The sequence below is a fragment of the Lathyrus oleraceus genome, chromosome 4, assembly GCF_024323335.1.
Source record: "Lathyrus oleraceus cultivar Zhongwan6 chromosome 4, CAAS_Psat_ZW6_1.0, whole genome shotgun sequence".
Lineage (NCBI taxonomy): Eukaryota > Viridiplantae > Streptophyta > Magnoliopsida > Fabales > Fabaceae > Lathyrus > Lathyrus oleraceus.
The window spans coordinates 492605063-492624168 of NC_066582.1; the positions used below are offsets into that span (position 1 = coordinate 492605063).

Genomic DNA, 19106 nt, shown 5'->3' on the forward strand with positions numbered 1-19106 from the left:
TAGATATTTTTCGCATAATAGTTTCTACACCGGAAACTATTGTGCAACTTTTTATCGGATCTAACCTTACGTTAGATTCTCGTTTTATTTCCTTGGTTTAATTTATTGTTTAATTGAAGAATCGAAGAACAAATCCTACCGGCTTGTGGTGGAGTGTTCAAGACTATTGTATTACGCATTCAGGTTCTTTAATCATTATTTAATATTTTGTTTTATTATTTATCTATATTATCTGCCTGGAATGAGTCTGTTTATGCATGATATGTATTCTTGTTTATTTAGCATGTCTGGCTAATTCGCCTAGATATCGGTATGTAAAGTAAGCAGAATAAGGGATCAAGACCGAGTCGGTCTATTTAAACTTAAAATTGAAATCAATCTTTTTACGGTCTCAACTTACAGGTTTAATAACAAGATTTTTTACAAAAGTAAAGGACATAAAGAAGTTAAAATCAATAGAGCGAGAGTTTGAGGTTTTAACTGGACAGTGTAAGTTAGGCATTAATTCTAGATCAGGGCGAGAGCAAGTTTTAGAGTTAATTAAATTCTGACCTTTTCCAAAAAGTATTTTTAAAGATTGAATATGAGGACGAGAGTTAAGCATTTGGATTTAATTGTATAACCTAAGTCAACAGAGCGAGAGTTTGAGATAAGGGTGTTTAAAACGGTCAGTGTTTTCTTAAAAAGAGTTTCTGCAACTTTATTGCTTTCAAAATATGGTTTTTGACTTAATTATAAGTGACAGCTACATTAATATAAAATCATGGTTTATTCAACAGAGCGAGAGTTTGAGATAAAACCTTTAACCAATAAAGTTAACTGAAACGATTTATTTTAAAACCAAGAAACCGACAAAGACTTGATTCCCTAGTTTTGACGAACTACATACTGATATCCGTTTTATTAATATTTAATTTAGATCTTAGTTTAGCTTTTAGTTTTTCCCCAAACAATCAAACATTTTTCACCTTAGCTTTACGTAGTAACCTTAGATAACGGTATATCGATTCATAAGTCCCTGTGGGATCGATATCTTTTAAAACTATGCGATAGAACTGTGCACTTGCAGTTTGTACCCCATTCTCGACTCACACAGTCGAGCGATCAAGTTTTTGGCGCCGTTGCCGGGGACTTTTATTTAATCGATATCGTAACTCTTCCGTTACGCTGTAGAGACTAAGGTTTCTCTTTCTTCTATTCTTTCTTTCGTTGATTTGTATGCCACGCACTCGCTCACAAGGCGAACCGCTCTATTTACGAATCAACGATATCGAGCTATATCTCCGAGTCTTACGACGAATTCGGGAATATCGTGCTGCAAACAATCTCCCTCCTATAGACTTTCCTGATCTCAAAGATCTTCCTTCTTTAACCGAGATGGCAGAACCAGCTCGTGCTCTTAGAGATTACGCCGCTCCATCGCAAGATGAGCCGCATTCAAGTATTGCTCCGCCCGAAATCGAAGCAAACAACTTCGAACTTAAACCTTCGCTGTTGCAGGCTGTGCAACAGAACCAATTCTCTGGAAATCTTACCGAAGATCCAAACCTTCATTTATCCGTATTTGTCCAATACGCCGATACTGTTAAAGCTAATGGTGTCACTTCAGAGGCAATTCGACTTCGTCTTTTTCCTTTCTCATTAAGAGATAGCGCTAGAAGATGGCTTCAATCTCTCCCTTCCAACTCAGTCACCACCTGGAACGAGTTGAAGAAAGTTTTTCTTGCCCGATACTTTCCGCCAAGCAAAACAGCTATGTTAAGAGCCCAGATAAACGGATTTAAACAGAAAGACAACGAGTCTCTTTTCGAAGCATGGGAAAGATACAAAGACATGATGAGACTTTGCCCACACCATGGTTTGGAAGACTGGTTAGTAATTCACACATTTTATAATGGTCTCTTATACAACACAAGGTTAACAATAGACGCCGCTGCAGGTGGTGCACTAATGAACAAACCTTATGCTGATGCTTACCAGCTTATCGAGAGCATGGCCCAAAACCACTATCAGTGGGGAACCGAACGAACAACGGTGGAAAAACCTCAAACGAAAACTGGCATGTACGAGATAAGTAACCTTGATCACGTTAATGCAAAAGTGGATGCTTTGGTCCAGAAAATTGAAAGTTTAAACGTATCACCTCCAGCCGCCGTGGTTGCTATAACTCAGAATTGCGAGGTCTGTGGAATCCAAGGCCACACTCCTACGGACTGTCAACTTTTGACTGGAATCCAAGCAGAGCAAGTGAACTATGCTCAAGGAAGCCCCTATTCGAATACCTATACCCCAAATTGGAAGAACCATCCAAACTTTTCATATAAGAGTAATAATGCTTTGTACGCACCTGGACAGTCTCCAAATCAAGCCCCATCTATACCTCCGGGATATCAGAAACCAAATCCATCCATGCCTAACAATAATACCCCTAGAAAATCCAACTTGGAAATCATGATGGAAAACTTTATAGCTTCCCAACAACAAACCAATAAAGATTTCTTAAACCAGAACATACACACTGGCGAACAACTTAAACAACTAGCAAGCAAAGTAGATACCTTGGCTACCCATAACAAAATGCTGGAAACACAAATATCTCAAGTAGCTCAACAACAAGCACCTACTGCTGCCCCAACTGGTACATTCCCTGGACAGCCCCAACCTAATCCGAGAAGCCAAGCTCATGCAATTATATTAAGAAGTGGAACGGAAGTGGAAGGACCGTCTGATCCAAGGATAGAAAACCAAAACCCTAAGAAATCAACTGAGGAAAGTGAACCTAAGGAAAAGGAAGAGAGTAATAAGGAAACCCTAGAAAAGAAGGAACCTTATGTACCTCCACCACCTTACAAACCACCTATCCCTTACCCTCAAAGGCTTGTTAAAACCAAAGATGCGGGCCAATTTAGAAAATTTGTTGACCTCCTTAAACAATTAAACGTTACAATTCTGTTCACCGAAGCTATTACGCAGATGCCCTCATATGCTAAATTCTTAAAAGAAATCCTTTCTAATAAGAGGAAACTTGAGGATAGCGAAACTGTTACACTCCCTGCCGAATGTAGCGCTATAATCCAAAACATGCCTCCTAAACTCAAGGATCCGGGTAGTTTCTCTATACCCTGTCACATAGGAAAATTTGTCATCGACAAAGCTTTATGCGATTTAGGAGCCGGAATTAGCGTTATGCCTTTATCCATATGCAAGAAACTGGAAATGGGAGAATTAAGACCAACCAAAATGTCTGTGCAACTAGCAGATCGTTCCATTAAATATCCTGTAGGAATCCTTGAAAACGTTCCCGTACGCATAGGTCAGTTTTACATTCCCACTGACTTTACAATTATGGACATTAGAGAAGATGATACTACGCCTATTATACTAGGAAGACCGTTCTTAGCAACTGCCGGTGCAATCATAGACGTAAAACGAGGACGACTCACCTTCGAAGTAGGTGAAGAGAAAATTGAATTCATTCTTTCCCAATTCTTGAAAGCACCTGCAATAGAAGATACATGTTACTTCATAGATATCATCGATGAATGCATAAAAGAAGCAGAGTTAGGAGAAGACAAATCATCAGACTATCTTTTAGAGGACAAATCTAACCAATGTTTAGCAATAACACCGGACCCTACGCAATGTCTTAACAAACCAACCCCTGACCTGAAAACACTTCCCAAAAATCTGAGATATGAATTCCTAGACTTAGAACTTGAACGACCTGTGATAGTTAATGCAGATCTAGGAAGACTCGAAACAGAAAAACTCTTACATATCTTAAGGAAATATCCAACCGCACTAGGATACCACATCACCGATCTTAAAGGAATAAGCCTTCTATTTGTATGCACCGCATCATGTTAGAAGAAGACTGTAAAACCTCTAGGGAACACCAGAGAAGACTAAATCTGATCCTGAGTGAGGTAGTAAAGAAAGAAATAACCAAGTTATTGGAAGCAGGTATTATATATCCTATATCTGATAGCAAATGGGTTAGCCCTGTACACGTTGTACCAAGAAAGGAGGCATAACCGTTATTGAAAACGAAAAAGGAGAAACTATAACTAAACGAATCGAATCGGGATGGAGAATGTGCATTGATTATAGGAAACTAAACAAAGCAACCCGAAAAGATCATTTCCCTTTACCATTCATTGACCAAATGTTAGAACGATTAGCAAAACATTCACATTTCTGTTATCTAGACGGTTATTCAGGCTTCTTTCAAATACCAATTCACCCTGATGACCAAGAAAAGACAACGTTCACGTGCCCTTTTGGTACCTTCGCTTATAGACGAATGTCGTTTGGTCTGTGTAATGCCCCTGCAACCTTTCAAAGATGCATGATGGCAATTTTCGCCGACTTTCTCGAAAACATCATGGAAGTATTCATGGATGACTTTTCTGTATACGGACAAAGTTTCGAAGAATGCCTTGAAAACCTAGAAAGAGTCCTTGAGCGATGTGTGAAAGTAAACTTAGTACTTAACTGGGAAAAGTGCCACTTTATGGTACAAGAAGGAATTGTTTTAGGACACATCATCTCGAACAGAGGAATTGAAGTAGACAAAGCCAAAATAGAGGTAATCGAAAATCTTCAACCCCCAAGAACCGTGAGGGAAGTACGAAGCTTTTTAGGACACGCCGGTTTTTACCGACGATTCATCAAAGACTTCTCTAAGATAACTAAACCTCTAACCGGACTATTAATGAAAGATGCTGAATTCATATTCGACGATAACTGTTTAAAAGCATTTCAAACTCTTAAACAAGCATTGATCTCAGCACCCATAATGCAGACACCAGACTGGAATGAACCATTCGAAATAATGTGCGATGCCAGTGATTATGTTGTAGGTGCTGTTTTAGGACAAAGAAAGGATAAAAAGCTTCACGTTATATATTACGCAACCAGAACCCTGGATGAAGCGCAAATGAATTACGCCACTACCGAGAAAGAACTCCTAGCAGTGGTATTTGCGCTAGATAAATTTCGTTCTTACTTGGTAGGAGCCAAAATAATAGTTTACACCGATCACGCTGCTATCAGGTACCTTTTAACAAAAAAAGACGCTAAACCTAGACTTCTAAGATGGATCTTGTTGCTACAAGAATTCGACTTAGAAATCAAGGACAAGAAAGGAACTGAAAACGTAGTAGCAGACCATCTCTCTAGGCTTGAGAACCTTGAACCGGAAAGAACATCAATTAATGATGATTTCTCGTATGACAAACTTATAGCTACTTTGGAAGAGAACAACTCCGACATGCGAGTAGAAACCACCTTAGCTATATCCGTCACACCATGGTACGCTGATCTAGTCAATTATTTAGCTGCCGGAATAGTTCCACCTACTTTATCTTACCAGCAGAAGAAACGATTCTTCCACGACATAAAACACTATTACTGGGATGATCCCTTACTTTTCAAAAGAGGCCCCGATGGTATTTTCCGTCGATGTATACCCGAAGAAGAGGTAGAAAATATAATCCAACACTGCCACTCCGCTCCTTATGGTGGACACACAAGTACATCCAAGACCTGCTCTAAAATCCTACAAGCTGGCTTTTATTGGCCAACTATATGGAAGGACGTACATGCGGCTATTAAGGAATGTGACAGATGTCAACGCACGGGAAACATATCTAGACGTGACGAGATGCCGCAAAAAGGTATTTTGGAAGTAGAGATTTTTGACGTGTGGGGGATAGACTTCATGGGACCTTTCCCATCCTCTTTCGGTAACAAATACATACTCGTGGCAGTTGACTACGTATCAAAATGGATCGAAGCTATAGCTTCCCCAACAAACGACACCCGAGTAGTAACTAGACTCTTTAAGAATATAATATTTCCGAGATTTGGCATCCCAAGAATAGTAGTCAGTGATGGTGGATCGCACTTTATATCCAAAGTACTCGAAAAACTACTACTTAAATATGGAGTAAGACATAGGATAGCGACACCTTACCACCCTCAAACCAGTGGACAAGTGGAAGTATCTAACAGAGAAATCAAGCAAATACTAGAAAAAACGGTCGCCACTTCAAGGAAAGATTGGTCATTGAAATTACCAGAAGCTTTGTGGGCATACCGAACTGCTTATAAAACCCCCATAGGGACGACCCCATTTAAGCTCATTTATGGAAAATCCTGTCACCTCCCGGTAGAATTAGAACATAAAGCCTATTGGGCTATTAGAAATTTAAATTTGAATTATAAAGCCGCCGGTGAAAAGAGAATCCTTGACATAAACGAATTAGAGGAACTCAGAAGAGACGCCTATGAAAATGCCAGAATCTATAAAGAAAGAACAAAACAATGGCATGACAAGCGTATATCAAGGAAAATCTTCAAGCAAGGCGACGCAGTACTTTTATTTAACTCTAGACTAAAGTTATTCCCGGGAAAACTACGATCCAGATGGTCAGGGCCTTTTCATATCACTAAAGTCTTTCCCAGTGGAGCGGTAGAAATAAAAGGAAAATCTACAGAACCGTTCACCGTAAACGGGCAACGTCTGAAACACTATCACTTTGCGGAAACCAACGAGGATTCGCAAATCCTGCACTTAGACGAAACGCCCCCAGGACCTATAGATTATATCTAACAGTTTCTTTGTCGAGCTTGCGACATTTAAACAAAGCGCTTAGTGGGAGACAACCCACAAATTAATTTGTTATTTTATTATTCTACTATTATCATTTCCCTATTTCTTTCTTAATTATTCTTTTAATTTCTGTTTAGCATCCATTCTTGATTTATTCAAAAAAAAAGAAAAATATATATATAAATAACAATAATAATTTTTTCTTCTTTCGGCATTTGGCCAAATCCTGACTTAAACTCATGTTTTCTTTTCTCTAGCTAACACTAACCAGATGGGACATATTGATCGTATGGGTATCAAGTTCAGAGGAATGGCTCAGAAACAAAAGTTTGAAGAACTAGCCGCTAGAGAGATGCTACCTAGTTTATATGCTGATGATTGGGCCATGACTGCCCTTGGACTGAGACAGAGTGTCCTGTATTTGCTGAATCAGATAGGATGGGAGACCTCCCCTATCCTGAGACATTTCACCACCTACCGAGACTCACACTAGAATTCCTTAGCTCATTAATCTATCTACCCAGCCATGGAAAAGGAATTAGCAGAGGTTTTATCCAGTTCAGAATGTTCAATATGGAGTACCAATTTAATATTAGAGACTTCACCAACCTTTTGGGTTTCCCTACCTCCTTTGATACATTCACTGTAAGCCAGGAAGAACTTTTTGAATATAGAGAGCTTGAACACTTTTGGGGTAGGCTGACTGGAAATGATGAGCCCGAAGAACATGAGTTTCTCTCTGGAAACATACACAACCCGGCCTTTCGCTATTTCCATAAGATCATGACCCACACTTTATTTGGGAAGAAGCCAAATAGTACTTCAGTTTCACGTGATGAACTCTTCATCATATTTTGTGCTTCCCAGAATCGTCCAGTAAACGGTGCCACTTTTATGTTAGCTAATTTGGACCACCTTATCCAGGATGAGAGAGCACCCATTAGAATAGGCGGTTTGATAACTATGATAGGTAATGCTATTGGATTACGTCAGCCTATGCTTGACCTTAGCCCTTTTGGTGGCATTACTACTATGAGTATACCTTTCCTCTTCAACACTATGTTTATAGCAAACCTAGGGACTGATGAGTTTGAGCTTATTATTGATAACCAGGTTCTCTGCCTATTCACCTTGCCCGATCCTAGGACTAGTGTTCATAACCAAAGGAACTGGCTCTAGAACCTGAATGAAACCCCAACTCCTGCTAGATCCACTGAATCCATCCAGGATTATGAGATTTGTAATGACTATGAGAATTATGTTGACCAGATCCCTCATGCTGAATCTGACCCTCAGACACCATCCGGCTATTATGATATTGACCCTCCTCCTCAGCCTGTTCCGACCGAAGAATCAGCCATACCTGACCTCCGACATCATATGCCCGGAACTGATTATAACACCGCCATTGAAGCTTTTGATGTCAGAACAAGACGCCCTCAGAGGAGAATTTACTAACATGAGACAAGAAGTTCTAGGATACATGAGCAGTATGACGAATCAGTTCCACGAGTTGCTACATCATGTTAACTCTTTTGCTCCTCCGGCCAGAGATCGTACAGAGGGATAGAGTTTAGTTATTTTTCTAAGTTATTTAGTTTTAAGTTAGATTATTTATTAATGTTATTTGAATTCATGTTTATTTCTCTTTCATTTCATTGTTTTCCTTTCCTGTATTACATTATGATCATTTTTATTGAAGCTGTTTATTTAATTTTATTATGCAATAGCTATTATGCTCTACTGTTGCTACCTATGAATTATTACTATACAAAGCAGATTAAGCGTGCACAATAAATTAAACTGCAGACTAAACTGATCATAAGCGAAACAAAACTAATAAATTCACCAACCAAAGTAATTCTGTGAAGCGCTACTGAGGCCTTTCCAAAAAGGAATGTGTGACGAGCGTCACACATCTTGTGACGGACGGCATGCCTATTGCCTGTTACGAGCGTCACACCCCTGTGACGAGCGTAACACTCCTCAGACTAGTGAACGTTAAGGAGCCGTTGGAGACGAACGTTACACCTTTAACTTTTTACCTTCCCCATTCATTTTCATTTAACCACACTTAATTACTTTTCAACCACTTTTTCTTTCCACCTTCCAAATTCTTCTCCTATAAATACCCACCAAACCTTCCTTCATTCACCACAAAACAATTCTCTCCTATCAAATACATTTCTTTTTTTCTTTCCAAATCACCCCTTCAAAATTCATCACAATGGCGGGAAATCAGAATTTCGGAAATATCATCTTCCGATCCGTAGATGACAATTATCAGAGGGAGCAATTCGAGCGTTTCCAACAGCGAGGCGTCGCTTCCACCAGGTACCCCGATTTAACCTGTTTACAACAATTAGGCCTACTCCAAGGTATCGAATGGATGCTCCGTCAAGCCAACCTAACCTTCCTTTGCACTCATAATCAACCCACCTACCCATCCCTAACCTTAGAATTCTTAAGTTCATACGACTACACCACTCCCGCCGATGAAGACGAATTTCTAACCGGTACCGCAACCTTCCGGATGTTCAACACCGAGTACTCCTTAACCCAAAACCAATTGAGTACCATGCTACAATTTCCCACAGAAGGTCTGCTGCACGCCAGAATCCCTCCAACCTCAAACTGGAACACAGTTGGCGTTTTTGGCCTTTTTAAGAAAATCTCGGTATAGATACCTACAACTGGGAAGAGCTCCTTCTCTCCCATATACATAACCCCACTATCCGGTACTTTATCCGCATTTTGCAAAACACAATTTTTGGAAGGCCAAACAACAGCAAGGTCAACTCAAAGGAACTATTTTTCCTCCAGTGCATCTTCGAACCAGATACTCAGGTAAACGCCGCCTCCTTTCTCTTTCATCATATCCGCACCTTATGTGCTAGAGGCAGGCAACCTTTTATAATTGGTGGATTAATCACCACCATAGCACTTGGCCTAAACCTAGGGGATAAACTCCAAACTTTAGAATCCCTACCTCACCTATCTATGGATATCAGCTACTGTCGATCCAGTCGTTTGATTAAGAACAGAGTAGGCGGAGGATATTATCTTATGGTGAACAACCAGGCAGTCCCAAGCGTGGTTCTACCAAATACTGCCCTCACTGATGTCACAAACCCCGACCGCCACCTCTACGATCTAAACGCTCCTGAAACCACCGAGCCTTCACAAACAAACCCGCAAACAGATGAGTTTGAAGAAATGGAACAAGGTGATCATCCGCCTACACAACAGTCAGTCCCGCTCAACCCTTCCAGTAATGCAACCGGCCCATCCTCCCAACGTCGTCGACGAAGAAGGCCTGCAACCAACGACGACATTATGGATGCTATCGATGGTATGCAGGCACAGAATGTCGAAATGCTGCAGATGATGCGTCAAATGAACAGCAACAGGATGCTAGGAATGCCATAACCGACCAGCGGTTTACTGAGTTGTTTAGCAGGTTCGACAACTTAGACTTACGTCAGAGATCACCAGGTCCAAGAACCAGAGGCGGAAGACAACCTTAGTTGTAGTTTCTTTTTCCTTTCCATATTGTATTTCATTTCCTTAAAACATTGGGGACAATGTTTAATTTAAGGTAAGTCCCTAATGTGAAAAATTTCTATTATCTATTCCCCTCAATTTTCTTGAGCCATAACAAAAAAATTTTAACACACCCAATAAGTATAAAGGTTGCTTACTTTATAAAACTTGAGTGAAATCAAGACAAAAAATCATTACCATAACAACGCTCTGAGAACCTCAACATGCTAGATCAGGATAAGTACCTATTATACCGATTCCTCGAACTTTTAGTTTTATAATAACCCCGAGTAGTTTATACGAGAAGTCAGCACCATCTTAATAGCAAACTACGTGGAGAGCCGATGAATATAAGTGAATGATCCCCAAAGTAACATAAAATATATGAATATATCAGGAAATGCACTGATTAAATTAGGTGATCCTTACCAGATCATTTAATCTAAAGGTTGCAGATCATGCAAAAACACAATATGAAAGATCCATTATAAGTTGGTTCAGTAGGTATCTGGTACTGAACTCGGTAGGGCGGACTACGGTTCGATCCCCCACAATTTGCAATGGACTGAATAACGAAGTTATCCGACTTATGTACCAGAACTTCTAGCTAAAAGCGGATCATAATCACTAACCGGTTACTCCACTATGTGCGCGAAAAGATAAAGGGCTTAATGTGATTTCGCTAGAATGAAAGCGGGTGAAATAAAAGTAAAGGAACTAGGATAGCTATAATGGCATTACTTGAACTGATTTGCATAAGGTAGGGTTATCTAAGTTGTAACGGTAGTTGTTGATGCCAAGATTAAATTCAAGCTGCTTCTAAACAAAATCCACTTGCAACCTATTACGAATTGATGTGTGTTTTGAAACTTCGCCTGGCTAAACTTTTGAAAACGATTTCTATGCTGAATTTTGCTTGAGGACAAGCAAAGATCTAAGTATGGGGGAGTTTGATAACACGAAATTATATCATATTTTAGGACTTAATTCCATTAAATTCTATGACTATTTATTTCGGTTTACTACATTTTATGAGATATTACGTGGTATTTTCTTCCTATTTGTCTCAGGTAGTCTATTTTGAAGAACAAGTGAAGATGGAAGAAAAGGAGGTGCAAAAAGGAGAGAAAAGGAACCAAATGCCAAAGCCCAGCCCAAAGCGCACAAGTCACCAATGCTGTGCCTGTGACGGACGTCACAGGGTGTGTGACGAGCGTCACGCAAAACAACCTTGTGACGGACGTCACACATGGTGTGACGAGCGTCACACCGTTCCACTACTTTTTTGGCGCAAGTAACGCCCTCAGAAGACTTGAAGAGACGTTGAGGAGTTGGTGTCCTATATCCACGCCGTGCATTTAGCCACGTTGAAGACCTTGGGAAACGAAAAGCAGTTGCCAGCACCAATATAAATAGCTACTTCAAAAACCTAAAAGGGGTTCTCGGTTTTTCCACGCTCACATTGCCGAAGCTTTGCCAATTTTCTTTCTTTTTACGCTTTTGCTTATTTTTCTTTTCCAGCAACTTAACATTGTTTATTTATTTCTTTTGCAAGTTCTACATTCTTTTTCCCTTGCAATTTACCTTTCCCTTTTTAGCATTTAGATATTTTTCGCATAATAGTTTCTACACCGGAAACTATTGTGCAACTTTTTATCGGATCTAACCTTACGTTAGATTCTCGTTTTATTTCCTTGGTTTAATTTATTGTTTAATTGAAGAATCGAAGAACAAATCCTACCGGCTTGTGGTGGAGTGTTCAAGACTATTGTATTACGCATTCAGGTTCTTTAATCATTATTTAATATTTTGTTTTATTATTTATCTATATTATCTGCCTGGAATGAGTCTGTTTATGCATGATATGTATTCTTGTTTATTTAGCATGTCTGGCTAATTCGCCTAGATATCGGTATGTAAAGTAAGCAGAATAAGGGATCAAGACCGAGTCGGTCTATTTAAACTTAAAATTGAAATCAATCTTTTTACGGTCTCAACTTACAGGTTTAATAACAAGATTTTTTACAAAAGTAAAGGACATAAAGAAGTTAAAATCAATAGAGCGAGAGTTTGAGGTTTTAACTGGACAGTGTAAGTTAGGCATTAATTCTAGATCAGGGCGAGAGCAAGTTTTAGAGTTAATTAAATTCTGACCTTTTCCAAAAAGTATTTTTAAAGATTGAATGTGAGGACGAGAGTTAAGCATTTGGATTTAATTGTATAACCTAAGTCAACAGAGCGAGAGTTTGAGATAAGGGTGTTTTAAAACGGTCAGTGTTTTCTTAAAAAGAGTTTCTGCAACTTTATTGCTTTCAAAATATGGTTTTTGACTTAATTATAAGTGACAGCTACATTAATATAAAATCATGGTTTATTCAACAGAGCGAGAGTTTGAGATAAAACCTTTAACCAATAAAGTTAACTGAAACGATTTATTTTAAAACCAAGAAACCGACAAAGACTTGATTCCCTAGTTTTGACGAACTACATACCGATATCCGTTTTATTAATATTTAATTTAGATCTTAGTTTAGCTTTTAGTTTTTCCCCAAACAATCAAACATTTTTCACCTTAGCTTTACGTAGTAACCTTAGATAACGGTATATCGATTCATAAGTCCCTGTGGGATCGATATCTTTTAAAACTACGCGATAGAACTGTGCACTTGCAGTTTGTACCCCATTCTCGACTCACACAGTCGAGCGATCATGATCGTATTGACAATATTTGATTCACAGTTTTACCCTTTCCTTCAAATCGACATAATAATACAATTGAAGTTCTAAACAACTTTGGTTGATGAAGATGATGCACAAAATATTTAAGTAAGCAAATAATGATAAAGCAACAATGTTATTACATTAATTATCACGGATGCCTATGGATGTTCTTGTGCTACAGTACAAACCAAAACATTTCCATCTATACCTTGGGATTGGAAAACCACGTTTAGTGAAAGATGGTCAACATAAACATTAAATACCAAACAACTTGATACTGCAAATCAAATGTATAAATTTGTAAGTTGCAAAAATGAGATGCAATAAACAATGTATTGCCAATTTGGGGTATTGTTTATGAAAACTAGCATCTGACATAACAAATATATTGAGACCCAGTGGATAAGGCGCGCCCAACTACCACTATTTAACACACGATACTGATCAGCATACTGCCATGCGGACTGGGTAGGTCATGTGCAATTGGCGGAGGCAAACAGATGCCCTAGCTCTGCATTTGTTGGCCTGGAAAACCTTGCGGAGGTGGCATTGATGGAGGTCGAGCGCCAAGGGGAGCTGGAGGTGGAAGAGGTGGCATTGCACCGGGTACAGGTCTGGGACCATTTGCAGACATAGGAGGTGGTGGAGGCATTGATCTTGACATTGGAGGTGGAGGGGCTCGAGGAGGATTTCCCAAAGGTGCGCCAGGAGGCAGCCCTTGGGGAGGTGGTGGTGGTGGTGGTAATGGAGCTTGTGATGCTGGGGGCATTGGCCTTGGAGGAACACCGGGTGCTGTGGTGCCATTGGGAGTAGATGCAGGTGGATGTGGTTTGGTTACCTCTGGTGGTTTGATTTTAAAATACAACTGCAGCTGCAGACATAGCAACAGTTCTGGAGTCAGTAGCTGCTAGTGGAAATAAAATATCAACAATGCATGCATGCATGTCACAACCAAAAGGAACAAAGAGAATGCATGAAAGGATGGAAATACTTATCGTAGTTCCACAATTAACTGCTTGCTTGAATCATTAGTTTGCACAAGGGAAAACAATTAAAATGCAAAGATTTTGATATAACCGGCCAAACTATGATGTCTAAAGATTAAGTGCGTTCTAATTAGCATATTTTGATATCAAGAAAAAAAAATCATCAAAAGATGTTTTATCTACAAAAAAAGTTCTTCAAGAACACAGTGAGCATTCTTTTTCTTTTGAAAAGTTTTTGGTTTTGCTTGGATGATACATATGCATGAATTATTAACTTTCACAATCACACAACATATGTACACTTGGATGGACAAACTTTTACATCATGGATATTTAAGAGGATTAAATGTACCGACCGTAAACATCTTGGAATCTGGGTCCCAATGCGAGAAAAACTTTGGCGTGGACTTGTGAATCTCTGTGCTAGGGACCTGAAAATGTAGATTAACAAGTACAAACAAATAAACTTCCACAGCTCAACAAACGTATTCGAGGAATTAGACACGATAAATAATAAACTAGAGCAATTATTTACCTTGAAAGAAATTGTTTCATATGGTTCAGCTGCAAACAAGAGATACTGATATCTTTTATCAAATGGTTGCACCCTCTATCACACAAAAACAGAAATGTTAAAAGATGGCCTACATGCAACAAATAATTTGACAACTTTGCCTTAACAGTTTACCTGCTCATAGGAGGACATAAATCTATGCCTAGGCTTTGCAAGGTCTTCAATCTCAGGATATTCAATCTGCATCAATAGAAATTTTCAAAGAAATTATATTACTATCAATCTATCATATATAACAATGTTAGAACAATTCAATGTGGAGAAAGTCACGAGGAGAAGTTTTTTGACATCAATAACCACCGCCACCACAATCTTTTTGCACATAGTCGAATATATGGGCTAAGCAGCATCATGATCTTAATGTCCTATAATGAACTGTGTTCAAAGACTAACCATTTAAAATCAACCAATATGCAACTTCATCTAATTTTTGTATGATCCTTCATCTAATTTACTCTCCACACTAATGTTTCTACGAGTCTTCTCCCCACATACCCAAATAAACCAACCAATATACAACTCCACCATCTTTTCCACAACAGTGCTACCCTGATTTTCTACCAAACAGTTTTACTCCTTGAAATTAAGAGTAGTGTATATTATTTTTTATAAAGAATTTAGAATAGTTTTGATGTTGACTACCAACACTCTTTCGAGCAAAGGTTGAGGAAGCAATGGAAGTAGTGAGCCCAATCAAATAAGGGATCATTTTTTGGGCTGATCATTTTTTGGTCCAACAAGCAAGTAGTGAGCCCAATCAAAATTTAGTAAGAGACTTTCCTAATATTGTAATCAAACACTAACTGAAATAGTTGTTGTAACTTAAACAGTTACAGTAACTGAAAGGCTAACCGAAACAGTTAGTTACTCTAACTGATTCAAGTTATAACTGAAACACTTATGCCATACAACTACATTATAGAGTTAACCATTTGAATCACAAAATCCTAAACTGAAACACTTATGCCATACAACTACATTATAGAGTTAACCATTTGAATCACAAAATCCTCATTGGGAATCATCATTTCACCAATATCCGATATTTCAACCCAATGGCAACTTTCATTGAAAATGCTCCCACCGGAAATCCCCCTAACTCTTCCCCATAGCACTTCAGAAAATGATGCTGTCAATACCGAACGACTGAAGACTATCGCCATTTATGCTATTCAGTACCTTTTAGTATTGGGTATGGTAGTTGGAGTTCAATTTCAACCATCCATACGCGACACAATTGACAGCAACAGCCGCTACTGTAACACCCTTCTAAAATACCCCAAATATTTAATTAAAATAACAACATATCAATCAGAGTAATTATGCAGTTAAGGGTGTCACACAACATTTCACACCATTCAACACAATAACTGTCATGCTCTTTTATTAATCCAAAACATAAACATTTGCATAAACCGCAGCGGATAGAAATCTCATCAATCATGTAAAACATGTAACATATTACATGTAAAATCATTCAACAAAATAAAAACATCCCGTCCCGATGTTACATCTATCAGAGCACGACCCACTAAGGAGACTACACTAGACTCCAAGCACTAGCTTCTACTCAATCACTGCTCGTTACCTGAAAAATAGTGTAAGGGTGAGTTCCTCAATCGATATAACAAGCATTATAAAATATCATGTAATGCTAAGTAATCTAACACATATCATCACCCAAATCAGATTGCACATTCAGTAACAGCAATATCAACTCAATCATACTCAACATCAACACAACACACACACACGTATAATACTGGAATACATCCATCCATATTATACGCCATACATCAATTATGCAATGAGACTCCATGCATGCGGTACCGACTATTTGTGAACATATAGTTCACCTCACCGTCCAAATCCAGGCACGGCTACCAAGCCCACTAGTCCCACTCATTTGAGACCTAGTGACTCACTCACTAATTCCTCGCCATGGGAATTAGCTACCACCCCAAATGGGCCATGCTATGCACGCTAATCACCTAGCATGCAAACATCAACAACAGTCCAAAATGACTAACTCACTAATTCCTCACCATGGGAATTAGCTACCACCATAAAGGCCACAATATGCAAGCTAATCATCTAGCAATGCAACATCAACAACAAAATTCACAATGGACATATGCTCACACTCTAAGCCATACAACAGTCCATTCACAATTGCATACATAACATGTACATTCACAACATTATGCATACCATCAAACATCATCAACACATGTATCAAAACATCATATCATGTCAAATAATTAACCACAGTATTAGCACACTCTACTAATACCTATACTGCTCAAAATAGCGGGAATTAATCCCTATCACATCATACGCTACCATAGGCCAAACATCAATTATGTACACAACATTAAAATGTCAATTTTCTCACTTTTCAACAGTGTTAACCGGTTAACGCCCTGGGTTAACCGGTTAACGCAGCACAAACACACTTTCTGGCAAAACGCAACAGTGTTAACCGGTTAACGCCCTGGGTTAACCGGTTAACGCAGGCAAAACAGCACTAATTTCACAATTCGCAACAGTGTTAACCGGTTAACACCCTGGGTTAACCGGTTAACGCAGACAAAACAGCAGTTCCTGCGCTAACACAAAGCAGAATGCAGAATTCTCCGCATTTTCCGCCGTTGGAGGACTTCCGGACCTCCGATTCCAATTCCGTAAAAAGCTCTACGTTCGGGAAATTACAACACACTCAAATACAGGTTCAATTTCAGTTTAACACAGCTTATCCAACATAATTTTTCAGCATTCAACAATCCCAATTAGGGTCAAATCAACGGTTATCACTACCCATTACATGCTAACCCATAATACCCATTAAACGACGATAAACCCCCTTACCTGAGTTAATCCGGCGAATCTTTGAGCTCCAAGCTCTTCTCTTCTCCAACCTTTGCTCTCTGGTTCTTCCTCTTGCTCTGCCTCTTTCAGCCGCTTCTCTGAGTTTCACGTGAAAACCTTATTTTCCAAAATGAACTCTTTTTACTTATTCCAGCTTATATATATTTTCAAATAATTATTATTCCAATAATAATAATAATTCAATAATTCCAAAATAATAATAATAATAATAATCCAATTATCTAATTAAATTAATAATTATATTATTAACTTAAATTAAATAATTACCATATTATTATCGGGGTGTTACAGCTACAACATATTTTATTCTGATTCTGTTGCAGTTTTACACGGGCTTTTTTCAGTGTTAATTTTAATTGCCGCTCTTGCAGAACCGGCGAATAACCACTAAACAGAAACTGGCATAATTCTTCTGTCGATCTTGGGATTCGCATACTTCTTCTCAAATTTTCTTTCAAAAGATCAAGGTTTGAGATCTTTGTTTATCTGGTTCTGTGCGTTGGTTTTGGTTCTGATATGTTGGTTTTGCGCTGAAGTCAACAACTCTGACAAAGACACAACCAACCATAGCTTCAACGCATCTCCTGAGCATGTAACTGACGCAGCCGCGACCAGTTTAGAGGTTGAATCCAGCCGCTTAAACGCAGATGTGTCCGGTCGGAGCTCTTATGCATCTGCCGAAGATTGACAACTAAGCTTTTATGTATATCTTAGAATTTAACATCTTGTTCACTTGTATACTCTTTGTTGTCCCCTATCCTCTCCAAAATCTGATAAGGACCAATAAATCGAGGTGTCAACTTTTTCGACTTCAAAGCTCGACCAACCCCAGTTATCGGAGTAACACGGAGAAACACATGATCTCCCTCTTGAAACTCAAGTGACTTCCTCCTCTTGTCGTGATAACTCTTCTGACGACTCTGAGCAATTCTCATCTTCTCCTGAATCATCTTAATCTTTTCCGTAGTTTGTTGAACAATCTCCGGTCCAACCACAGCACTCTCACCGGACTCATACCAACATAAAGGTGTCCGACATCTCCTACCATACAAAGCTTCAAACGGTGCCATACCAATGCTCGAATGAAAACTATTGTTGTAGGTAAACTCAATCAAAGGCAAATAACAATCCCAAGCACCTCCCTTTTCCAAAACACAAGCCCTCAAAAGATCCTCTAGTGACTGAATCGTCCTCTCAGTCTGACCATCAGTCTGCGGATGATATGCAGAACTCAATCTCAGCTTAGTTCCCAAAGCCCTCTGCAAACCTTCCCAGAACTTCGATGTAAATCTAGGATCTCTGTCCGAAACAATACTAGACGGAATACCATGCAAACTTACAATCTTCTCAATATACAACTCGGCTAATCTCTCTAACGGATAATCCATTCTGATCGGAATGAAATGAGCCGACTTCGTCAATCTATCCACAATCACCCAAATAGCTTCAAAATTCCTACTTGTCCTCGGTAAACCCGAAACAAAATCCATACTGATACTATCCCACTTCCACTCTGGAATAGCCAACGGTTGCATTAGCCCAGACGGCTTCTGATGCTCAATCTTTGACTTCTGACAAGTCAAACAGGAATAAACAAAACTCACAATTTCTCTTTTCATTCCCGGCCACCAAAATAACTTCTTCAAATCATGATACATCTTCGTAGCTCCGGGATGAATACTCAATCCACTACGATGTCCTTCCTCAAGAATACTCTTCTTAAGTTCGGTAACGTCCGGAATACACACCCGATTACCAAATTTCAAAACACCATTCT

The 19106-nt window shown here is 39.0% G+C and overlaps 1 protein-coding gene and 1 pseudogene across 1 annotated transcript; both read right to left on the reverse strand.

Annotated features, from left to right (window-relative positions):
• Positions 1-1762: 1762 nt before the first annotated feature.
• On the reverse strand, positions 1763-1862 carry LOC127077287 (uncharacterized; annotated as a pseudogene).
• Positions 1863-13155: 11293 nt separating this feature from the next.
• On the reverse strand, positions 13156-15603 carry LOC127138175 (uncharacterized). Its single transcript, XM_051064570.1, has 5 exons — positions 15433-15603; positions 14555-14620; positions 14402-14476; positions 14223-14297; positions 13156-13751 (listed from the first exon to the last, which is right to left on the reverse strand). Exons 1-5 carry the CDS (start codon positions 15601-15603, stop codon positions 13386-13388), a joined length of 753 nt encoding a protein of 250 aa, XP_050920527.1. The 3' UTR covers positions 13156-13385.
• Between the last annotated feature and the right edge of the window lie 3503 nt (positions 15604-19106).